Source organism: Eumetopias jubatus, unplaced genomic scaffold (genome assembly GCF_037043125.1).
Source record: "Eumetopias jubatus isolate StellerSeaLion01/CBP00866 unplaced genomic scaffold, mEumJub1_p1.0 scaffold_2, whole genome shotgun sequence".
In the NCBI taxonomy this organism is placed as follows: domain Eukaryota; kingdom Metazoa; phylum Chordata; class Mammalia; order Carnivora; family Otariidae; genus Eumetopias; species Eumetopias jubatus.
In genome coordinates this window covers 17,281,561-17,293,829 of record NW_028274808.1, presented here as the reverse complement: position 1 = coordinate 17,293,829, position 12,269 = coordinate 17,281,561, and the positions used below count along the sequence as shown (strand labels likewise).

Here is a 12,269-nt window from a genome sequence, read left to right as displayed (position 1 = left end):
GAGTATATTCTCTGGGGATGTTGTTACCCTGTTAGCATTTTCTTCTCTCATTCATCTATTCTCCTCTGGACAAAATGACAAGATGGTAAAAATCACCTCAACAAAAAGAACAAGAGGTAGTTCCAACTGCCAGGGACCTACTCAATACGGACATTAGTACGATGTCAGAACTAGAGTTCAGAATTATGATTTTAAAGATACTAGCTGGGCTTGAAAAAGCATGGAAGTTATTAGAGAAACCCTTTCTGAAGAAATAAAAGAACTAAAATCTAACCAAGTCAAAATCAAAAAGGCTATTAATGAGGTGCAATCAAAAATGGGGGCACTAACTGCTAGGATAAATGAGGCAGAAGAGAGAATCAGTGATATAGAAGACCAAATGATGGAAAATAAAGAAGCTGAGAAAAAGAGAGATAAACTGCTAGATCACGAGGGCAGAATTCGAGAGATAAGCGATACGATAAGACGAAACATTAGCATAATTGGGATCCCAGAAGAAGAAAGAGAGAGGGGCAGAAGGTATATTGGACAAATTACAGCAGAGAACTTCCCTAATTTGTGGGGAAAAAAAGGCATCAAAATCCAGGAAGCACAGAGAACCCCTCTCAAAATCAATGAAAATAGGTCAACACCCCGACATCTAATAGTAAAACTTACGAGTCTCAGAGACAAAGAGAAAATCCTGAAAGCAGCTCGGGAGAAGAACTCTGTTACCTACAATGGTAGAAACATTAGACTGGCAACAGACGTATCCACAGAGACCTGGCAGGCCAGAAAGGACTGGCATGATATCTTCAGAGCACTAAACGAGAAAAATATGCAGCCAAGAATACTATATCCAGCTAGGCTGTCATTGAAAATATAAGGAGAGATAAAAAGCTTCCAAGACAAACAAAAACTAAAGGAATTTGCAAACACAAAACCAGCCCTACAAGAAATATTGAAAGGGGTCCTCTAAGCAAAGAGAGAGCCTAAAAGCAACATAGACCAGAAAGGAACAGACAATATACAGTAACAGTCAACTTACAGGCAATACAATGGCACTAAATTCATATCTTTCAATAGTTACCCTGAATGTAAATGGGCTAAATGCCCCAATCAAAGATAGAGGCTATCAGATTGGATAAAAAAACAAGACCCATCGATATGCTATCTTCAAGAGACTCATTTTAGACCCAAAGACACCCCCAGATTGAAAGTGAAGGGGTGGAAAACCATTTACCATGCTATGGACACCAAAAGAAAGCTGGGGTGGCAATCCTTATATCAGACAAATTAGATTTTAAACGAAAGACCGTAATAAGAGATGAGGAAGGACACTACATCCAACTTAAAGGGTCTATCCAACAAGAAGATCTAACAATTGTAAATATCTATGCCCCTAACATGGGAGCAGCCAATTATATAAGGCAATTAATAACAAAAGCAAAGAAATACATTGACAACAATACAATAATAGTGGGGGACTTTAACACTCTCCTCACTGGAACGGACAGATCATCTAAGCAAAAGATCAACAAGGAAATAAAGACTTTAAATGACACACTGGACCAAATGGACTTCACAGACATATTCAGAACATTCCATCCCAAAGCAACAGAATACCCATTCTTCTCTAGTGCCCAGGAACATTCTCCAGAATAGATCACATCCTAGGTCACAAATCAGGTCTCAACTGGTACCAAAAGATTGGGATTCTTCCCTGCATATTTTCAGACCACAGTGCTTTGAAATTAGAACTCAGTCACAAGGGGAAAGTCGGAAAGAACTCAAATACATGGAGGCTAAAGAGCATCCTACTAAAGAATGAATGGGTCAACCAGGAAATTAAAGAAGAAATTAAAAAATTCATGGAAACCAATGTAAATGAAAACTCAACTGTTCAAAAGCTCTGGGATGCAGCAAAGGCAGTCCTAAGAGGAAAATATATAGCAATACATGCCTTTCTCAAGAAACAAGAAAGGTCTCAAATACACAACCTAACCCTACACCTAAAGGAGCTGGAGAAAGAACAGCAAATAAAGCCTAAACCCAGCAAGAGAAGAGAAATACTAAAGATCAGAGCAGAAATCAATGAAATAGAAACCGAAAGAACAGTAGAACAGATCCACGAAACTAGGAGCTGGTTCTTTGAAAGAATTAACAAGATTGATAAACCCCTGGCCAGACTTATCAAAGAGAAAAGAGAAAAGACCCAAATTAACAAAATCATGATGGAAAGAGGAGACACCACAACCAACACCAAAGAAATACAAACAATTATAAGAACATGTTATGAGCAACTATATGCCAGCAAATTAGATAACCTGGAAGAAATGGATGCATTCCTACAGATGTATCAACTACCAAAACTGAACCAGGGAGAAGTAGAAAACCTCAACAGACCTATAACCACTAAGGAAATTGAAGTAGTCATCAAAAACCTCCCAACAAACAAGAACCCAGGGCCAGATGGCTTCCCAGGAGAATTCTACCAAACATTTAAAGAAGAATTAATACCTATTCTCCTGAAAGTGTTCCAAAAAATAGAAATGGAAGGAAAACTTCCAAACTCGTTTTATGAGGCCAGCATTACCTTGATCCCAAAACCAGACAAAAACCCCAACAAAAAGGAGAATTACGGACCAATATCCTTGATGAACATGGATGCAAAAATTCTCATCAAAATACTAGCCAATAGGATCCAACAGTACATTAAAAGGATTATTCAGCACGACCAAGTGGGATTTATCCCTGGGCTGCAAGGTTGGTTCAACATCCGCAAATCAGTCAATGTGATACAATACATTAACAAAAGAAAGAACAAGAATCATATGATCATCTCAATAGATGCAGAAAAAGCACTTGACAAAGTACAGCATCCTTTCTTGATTAAAACTCTTCAGACTATAGGGATAGAGGGTACATACCTCAATATCATAAAAGCCATCCATGAAAAACCTACAGGGAATATCACTGTCAATGGGGAAAAGCTGAGAGCTTTCCCCCTAAGGTCAGGAACGCGGCAGGGATGTCCACTCTCACCACTGCTCTTCAACATAGTATTAGAAGTCCTAGCCACAGCAATCAGACAACAAAAAAAATAAAAGGCATCCAAATCGGCAAAGAAGAAGTCAAACTCTCACTGCAGATGATATGATACTGTATGTGGAAAACCCAAAAGACTCCACCCCAAAACTGCTAGAACTCATACAGGAATTCAGTAAAGTGGCAGGATAGAATATCAATGCACAGAAATCAGTGGCATTCCTATACACCAACAAGACAGAAGAAAGAGAAACTAAGGAGTCGATCCCATTTACAATTGCACTCAAAACCATAAGATACCTAGGAATAAATCTAACCAAAGAGGCAAAGGATCTGTACTCAGAAAACTATAAAATACTCATGAAAGAAATTGAGAAAGACACAAAGAATTGGAAAAATGTTCCATGCTCATGGATTGGAAGAACAAATATTGTGAAGATGTCTATGCTACCCCGAGCAATCTACACATTCAATGCAATCCCCATTAAAATACCATCCACTCTTTTCAAAGAAATGGAACAAATAATCCTAAAATTTGATTGGAACCAGAAAAGACCTCGAATAGCCAGAGGAATGTTGAAAAAGAAAAGCAAAGCTGGCGGCATCACAATTCCGGACTTCCAGCTCTATTACAAAGCTGTCATCATCAAGACAGTATGGTACTGGCACAAAAACAGACACATAGATCAGTGGAACAGAATCGAGAGCCCAGAAATGGACCCTCAACTCTGTGGTCAACTTATCTTTGACAAAGCAGGAAGGAGTGTCCAATGGAAAAAAGACAGTCTCTTCAACAAATGGTGTTGGGAAAATTGGACAGCCACATGCAGAAGAATGAAACTGGACCATTTCCTTACACCACACACAAAAATAGACTAAAAATAGTTGAAAGACCTAAACATGAGACAGGAGTCCATCAAAATCCTAAAGGAGAACACAGGCAGCAACCTCTTCGACCTCAGCCGCAGCAACTTCTTCCTAGAAACATTGGCGAAAGGCAAGGGAAGCAAGGGCAAAAATGAACTATTGGGATTTCATCAAAATAAAAAGCTTTTGCACAGCAAAAGAAACAGTCCACAAAACCAAAAGACAACCGACAGAATGGGCGAAAATATTTGCAAATGACATATCAGATAAAGGGCTAGTATCCAAAATCTATAAAGAACTTATCAAACTCAACACCCAAAGAACAAATAATCCAATCAAGAGATGGGCAGAAGACACGAACAGACATTTTTCCAAAGAAGACATCCAAATGGCCCACAGGCACATGAAAAAGTGCTCAACATCGCTCAGCATCAGGGAAATCCAAATCAAAACCTCAATGAGATATCACCTCACACCAGTCAGAATGGCTAAAATAAACAAGTCAGGAAACGAGAGATGTTGGCGGGGATGCAGAGAAAGGGGAACCCTCCTACACTGTTGGTGGGAATGCAAGCTGGTGCAACCACTCTGGAAAACAGTATGGAGGTTCCTCAAACAGTTGAAAATAGAGCTACCACACGATCCAGCAATTGCACTACTGGGTATTTACCCCAAAGATACAAATGTAGGGATCCGAAGGGGTACATGCACCCTGATGTTTATAGCAGCAATGTCCACAATAGCCAAAGTGTGGAAAAAGCCAAGATGTCCGTCAACAGATGAATGGATACAGAAGAAGTGGTATATATACACAATGGAATATTATGCAGCCATCAAAAGGAATGAAATCTTGCCATTTGCAATGATGTGGATGGAACTGGAGGGTATTATGCTGAGCGAAATAAGTCAATCGGAGAAAGACATGTATCATGTGACCTCACTGATATGAGGAATTCTTAATCTCAGGAAACATACTGAGGGTTGCTGGAGTTGGGGTGTAGTGGGAGGGATGGGGTGGCTGGGTGATAGACATTGGGGAGGGTATGTGCTATGGTTAGCGCTGTGAATTGTGCAAGACTTGAATCACAGATCTCTACCTCTGAAACAAATAATGCAATATATGTTAAGAAACAAAAAAGAGAAGAAGATAGCAGGAGGGGAAGAATGAAGGGGGGGAAACTGGAGGGGGAGATGAACCATGAGAGACAATGGACTCTGAAAAACAAACTGAGGGTTCTAGAGGGGAGAGGGGTGGGGGGATGGGTTAGCCTGGTGATGGGTATTAAAGAGGGCACGTTCTGCGTGGAGCACTGGGTGTTATGCACAAACAATGAATCATGGAACACTACCTCAAAAACTAAAGATGTAATGTATGGTGATTAACATAACAATAAAAAAATTTAAAGGAAAAAAAACAAGTTCTAATAATACTTCGTTTTTACTTTCAACTTTGTTGTCCATTCATTTTCTTTTAATATTGATCCAAATGAAAACAACAAATTAGCTGTAAAAAACATTTTCAAAACCCATTAAAAGGTATAAAAAGAAAATACTTGTAAAAAACCCTTTAGACTTAAAAATTTCCATATTTCTCAAGTTTACTTATATTGTCTAATACTTAAGGATTCTTTTCCATGTTGTCATCAGCTGCCCATTTTTATGGGATTCGTACTGCATATTTGAAAATGCAAAGTGGGAAACACTGTTGGACCTGCCTGAGCAGTTTAAAATGATAAACAAATACAATTAATGGTAGCAGTTCTGAAAGTTTATTTTGAACAGCAAAAGCAAAGAAAGCTTACTGTAAAGCCCTTACACTACAGAGTAAAACAATCCTATTAGACATTTCTATTTTAAACTTCTGTCCCCTGGACCATACACACTATTCTGTGTTCTTCCAATCTTGCGAAGATTGTCTGTTTAGTTGCTCCTATGCTAGGTGCATATTTTTGCCTCTGCCTCGAGGCAGCCTTACTAAATGTTACCTATTATTTAGGATTTAGTTCATGTATCACTCTACTTTATGGAAGTGTGCTACTTTCCCCCTGAACTCCATGGCATTTATGAGCTAAAGGACATCAAATTACAATATAGGATAGGATATGGTGGGATATAACATACAATTCATATCTGGTTGTAACGAAAGCTAACGCTTACTGGGTGCCTTCTCTACACTACACGTTGTACTATATGTCTCATTTTGTTTACTTCTCACAGCTTCCTGACTCACAGATCCCGCAGATAACGAGACGAAGGCTTTGAGGGACTGATTCAAGATCACAGAGCTAATAAGTTGTGACGTTGGACCCTATACTTGTAGTCCTACAGCTCAAACTCTCATCTGCTCTACGATCTACTGACTGCCTCATGTTGCAGGCATGCACCTGTGTGCACGTGTGTAGTAGTGTTTGGCATGGCTTGACTCCTTCTAGCTAAACTGCATCTACCTCAAGACTAGGAATCCTGACTTATCCTTTTTCTCTGTTACCTCCACAAAAGACGAGCTATGAGAAACATAAAGTCTAAGCTCCTTAGCATTACTGAAGGTCTCCCATGAAGAAGCTCAGCCTTGGCGATAGAAAAGATGGCGGAGGAGTAGGGGACCCTATTCCAACTGGTCCCCCGAATTGAGCTGGATATCTACCAAACCATCTGAACACCCACAAAATCAGCCTGAGATGTAAGAAGATATATTTGGATCTCTACAAACAGAATATATCCCATGATCTCAAGGTATAAAGCGGCGAGCCATGATTCTGCACGCAGATGTCAGAAAATAAACAGAAGGGGAGGGATTATTGGGATCCCTGAAGCTGGTGCCGGGAAGGTGATACAACATCGGCGCGCACAAGCCTCCCACTCTGGGGACAGGGCACAGACTCGCAGACAGGTAGGGGCCAGGAAAGGACTTTAGTGCAGCCCCCAGACAGGATCCAGGAGCTGCAGGTGCGTGGGCCCACGCGAACCACGGATGGCTCACGGTTTTAGAAGCATGAAGGGCAGAGACGGCCTGACCCTGGGTTGCAGCGATGGGAGAGCTGCTGAGGGGCACACAACCAGAGAGGTTGCGGGTTTTAGCAGCGCAGACAGAAAGGGAGACAGTGTGGCCTGGAGAGCTCAGTGAAGAGCAGACTGAGATCTCTCTGTTCTGAGACAGAGGTTTGGATGTGTCACTTCTGCTCCGACTCTTGGAAGAGACGTGAAAAGCCACCAGAGAACAAAAGCCCGAAAAAAATGGTGTTCACTGAGCCCATACCCCGTCCTCTTCCACCCCTCCCCCCACAGGGGGCAGGGCAACTCTGCCCAAGCCTGGTTGCCTGAGTCACAGTGCAGCAGTCCCCTCCCCGAGAAGACAGTCTGGAAGAACAGGAGGACGACAACCCTAAGGTCCCTATAAAACAGGTGCATCTTGCTTGGTTCATGGTTAATACTTGGGATTCTGTACATTCCCCCAACCACCCCTCAACGGAATGACTAAGAGGAGGAACCCCCAACAAAGAAAAGACTCAGAGTCTCTGGCCTCTGCGACAGACCTAATGGGTATGGATATAAGCAAGATGTCAGAAATAGACTTCAGAGTAACAATTATCAAGGTGATATCTAGGCTTGAGAAAAATATTAACGACAATATAGAATCTCTAAGGGCAGAAATGAGATCTAATCAGGCCGAACTTAAAAATTCTATGAACGAAATGCATTCTAAACTGGATACTCTGACTGCCAGGGTAACTGAGGCAGAAGAACAAATTAGTGTGATAGAGGATAAGATGATAGAAAAGATAGAAATCAAAGCGGTATAGGAAAAACAAATTAAAACCCAAGGAATCAAACTGAGAGAGATTAGTGACAGAATGAAATGTTCCAATATCAGAAATTATTGGGATCCCTAAGGGGGTGGAGAGAGAGAGAGAGGTCTAGAAGATATATTTGAGTAAATCGTAGCTGAGAACTTCCTTAACCTGGGAAATGATGAAAACATTCATGTCCTGGAGGCAGAGAGGACCCCTCCCAAGATCAATGAGAACAGACCGACACCCTGACATATAATTGTACAATTCGCAAATCTTAGATCCAAGGAAACAATCTTGAAAGCAGCGAGGGGGAAGGGATTTCTTACATACAGAGGGAGGAACATCAGAATAACATCAGACTTGTCCACAGAGATCTGACAAGCCAGAAAGGGCTGGCAAGACATATTCAGGGTACTAAATGAGAAGAACATGCAGCCAAGGATACTTTATCTGGCAAGGCTATCATTCAGAATGGGTGGAGAGACACGGAGCTTCCAAGACCAGCAGAAACTGAAAGAATATGTGACCATCAGGCTGGCCCTGCAAGAAATATTAAGGGGGGGGTTCTATAAAATAAGAAAGACCCCCAAGAATAATATAAAACAGAAATTTACAGAGACAAATCTATAGAAACAAGGACTTCACAGGCAACATGATGGCAATAAAATCATATCTTTCAATAATCACTCTCAACGTGAACGGCCTAAATGCTCCCATGAAACGGCACAAATTAGGTTTGCAGATTGGATAAAAAGACAGGACCCATCCATATGCTGTCTACAAGAGACTCATTTTGAACCTAAATATACATCTAGACTGAAAGTGAGGGTATGGAGAACAATTTTTCATGCCAATAGACCCAAAAAGAAAGATGGGGTAGCAATTCTCATATTAGACAAATTAGATTTTAAGCTAAAGACTGTAGTAAGAGATACAGAAGGACACTGTATCATTCTTAAAGTGTCTATCCGACAAGAAGATCTAACGATTGTAAATATCTCTGCCCCCAACATGGGAGCCAACTACATAAGCCAACTGTTAACCAAAATAAGGAAACATATTGATAATACTTTAATAGTAGGAGACCTCAACACTCCACTCTCAGCAATAGACAAATCCACTAAGCAGAAGATCAACAAAGAAACAAGAGCTTTGAATGACACACTGGACCAGATGGACTTCATAGATATATACAGAACACTCCACCCTAAAACAACAGAATACTCATTCTTCTTGAACGCACGTGGAACTTTCTCCAGAATAGACCCCATACTGGGTCACAAATCAGGTCTCAACTGATACCAAAAGATTGAGATTATTCCCTGGATATTCTCAGACCACAATGCTTTGAAATTGGAACTCAATCACAAGAAAAAAATTGGAAGGAATTCAAACACTTGGAAGCTAAACACCATCCTGCTTAAGAATGTTTGGGTTGACCAAGAAGAACTTAAACAATTCATGGAAACCAATGAGAACGAAAACACATCAGTCCAAAACCTATGGGATACTGCAAAGGTGGTCCTAAGGAGGAAATACATAGCCATCGAAGCCTCACTCAAAAAAATAGAAAAATCCCAAATACACACGCTAACTTTACACCTTAAAGAAATGGAGAAAGAACAACAAATAAAGCCTAAGCCAAGCAGGAGAAGAGAAATAATAAAGATTAGAGCAGAGATCAATGAATTAGAAACCAGAAATACAGTAGAGCAGATCAACGAAACTAGAAGCTGGTTCTTGGAAAGAATTAATAAAATCAATAAACCACTGGCCACTTACCCAAAAGAAAAGAGAAAGGACCCAAATTAACAAGCTCAGACTTCCCAGCCTCACCCTCCACCAAATCTTTGATTAAGAAAGCAATTCGAGAAAAATGTATTGAGTGCTTAGCATGCACCAGGTTCTGTGTTAGGAACTCTCATGTATTTATATGATTCTAACCTCAAAACAATTATCTTGGACATCATTCTCTAGATAAAGGATATTCAAGGTTAGAAAAGTTAAACAACATGTCCAACATAACCCCCTCATCCATTCCTGACTCTCAATGCTCTGGTCTTGGTACAATGCCCCTGCTGGTCCTAGTATCCTCGCCTCTAACCCCAGCCCGCCCAATCACTGTTTTCCAAACACATCCCCCTTCATTCCTCCACGCCTCTCCTTGGCCTGAAATGACCCATGCAGACTTCCTACCCATGCAAGTCCTACTCATCTCTTCATGTTTCTGCTCAATTTTCACCTCCAACCTAAAAGATCAAGACTCAAGCCCCAGTCAGGTTGAATCATTCTCTCCTTTATTCTCCTAAGGCCTTGTTTTGCACATGACTCACACAATGTATTGCATGTGACATGTATTATGCTTTTCCTTTTACTAGATCGGGGACCATGCTTTGCTCATCTATATATTTCCTCAAAACACCTAATACAGTGCACTTAAGGCAAACTCAATAAATGTTGAATGAACCCAAATATTCTCATTGACTTTTGTTTTTTATCATTTAGGTGGGAAGACAGGAGAGTATCTGTAACCTTCAAATTGGCTGGAAATGTTGGGGAAAAGCATTTTTTCTCCTTAAAAATATGGAAACAGCTCTACAGCTCCAAGCACGTGGAAAGTCTCAAATCTGAGTGTCCCTACTCTATTATAGAATGTGGTGATGCTACTATACTCCATGAAAAGATTATTTTTAAATTTTGGTCTGATTGACAAACAGAACCAAATATTCGATAATAAAATAGCACACTGACAAACCAGGACAGAGATAAAAATACTGAAGGAAAGAAAGATACTGGCAGAAAAGCATCTACCTGAGGTGGATTAAGATGAGGAGCCAGGGAGATGCTTCGGGCTTCAGAGCTTCTGGATGGGGGAACACTTGGTGCATCAGTGTTAATACGGGAAATGAGTATCAGTGGAGATATATTCCCAGCTACTTTCAATTTTTCTTTCTGTTTCTTTCCTTCTGTGTCAACAACAAAAAAATTAATATTATTAGGAAACATGTTATCAAATATATATATATACATAAAATTCACTGTTCAAAGAGAATCTTTGTTTTTGAGTTATCATGAGTCTGCTATGGCCACTGAACCCTGCATAGAGCAGAGACCCCCACAGAGCCATTGGCTGATGTGATGCTTTCCACACACACATGCCTATTATTTCAGTGGTAGGTAGAAAACTAGGGATTATATGCTGGGGCAAGAAAAATTCTTGGTATTTTATAATAACCCAATTAACCCCTTTGGTTGGAAAAAGAATATATTTAAATTAACATGAGCAGAACCCTATTGTACAAACTGATTTCATAACATTAGCCATTAACATCTACCACGGACATATCTAGGATTTGTTTCTTCTCAATTTCAAGTAGTTAAGAGAACATTTGATAAGGTTAAATGAAGTGATTATTAAATTATCTATGTTTCTATTTTGCTTTACAAATAAAGTCATAAACAATTAAAAACTGATCTCCCATTATTAGAGAAGTTATCCTATTATTAGAGATTTTTAGAGTGACTAAGCTTCTTTCTTGTGCATTTCTATGTTATTGTTCCAAAGTGCATATACATTTTTTTTAAAGATTTTATGTATTTATTTGACAGAGAGAGACACAGCAGGGAGAGAGGGAACACCAGCAGGGGGAGTGGGAGAGGGAGAAGCAGGCTCCCCGCTGAGCAGGGAGCCCGATGGGGGGCTCGATCCCAGGACCCTGGGATCATGACCTGAGCCGAAGGCACACGTTTAACGATTGAGTCACCCAGGCGCCCCATTTTTATAACTCAAAATAGTAATAATGTCCTTTTTGAAGGGATTCAAGATCATTTATGAATAAGGGGAGAAAACCTACTTCTCTTCTCACTCGATCATATCCTAGGTGTGGCCAAGCTGGGTGGAGACACAAAGCTGAGCAACAGAGGTCTTTTTTTTTCTTTCCATTAGGGCCAAATGCTACAAATAAGTACCTGTGAGTGTAACTTCCCAATTTTTTCTGATCAGCTCTTCCAATATCTCTACGACACTTGTCCAGACGTGATCAAACACTTCTGCAGCCACCGCATCTTTGATACAGTCATGAGGAGAAAGGGGAGGAAGTCCGTGTTTCCGCCACATCCTGTGACGGTGAGCTGATTTTTGTTCAAGACATTCATCATCACTAAGAACAAAACCCACTGTAATTACTAAAAGTATCAATGGTTAAAGTTAAAATAGTACTATCCAACTACTTATCTCTCTCTCTAATATGTATGCATATGTACATTATACGTGTATAAACATAACATTCTTTTTTAGCAGCACATTGTTACCTTTTAATGTACCCATTTTCAATCACAGGCAACTTCTTATTATTCAATATTTGTAGCTTTTTTCAAAGAACCAATTTAAGTCTCTGTATTTAGTGCAGAGACTGGGCCTTCCCTTTGTCTTTCTAGAAGGGGAGCCTGGAGTCCTCAGGAAATGAAGGCCACTAGGAGCCTCGTCCACTTTCACCAGCATGCTGAACACAATTCTTGTTTTCTAGCTGTGCCATGTTGTCAAAAAAAGGAGGGGGGAGGGAAGCACTGATCTGGCATGGACAT

General features: G+C 40.3%; 1 protein-coding gene across 2 annotated transcripts in view; it reads right to left on the bottom strand.

Moving 5' to 3' along the window:
* The window catches only part of FAM149A (family with sequence similarity 149 member A), a 68,941-nt gene that overhangs the window by 10,813 nt on the left and 45,859 nt on the right, over positions 1-12,269 (bottom strand). For both annotated transcript variants that reach the window (XM_028099840.2, XM_088020922.1), the window contains exons 7-8: positions 11,655-11,845; positions 10,497-10,651 (exon numbers count right to left, since the gene is read on the bottom strand). In XM_028099840.2, the coding sequence (XP_027955641.2) occupies positions 10,497-10,651; positions 11,655-11,845 (346 nt within the window). The remainder of the gene's footprint in view (positions 1-10,496; positions 10,652-11,654; positions 11,846-12,269) is intronic.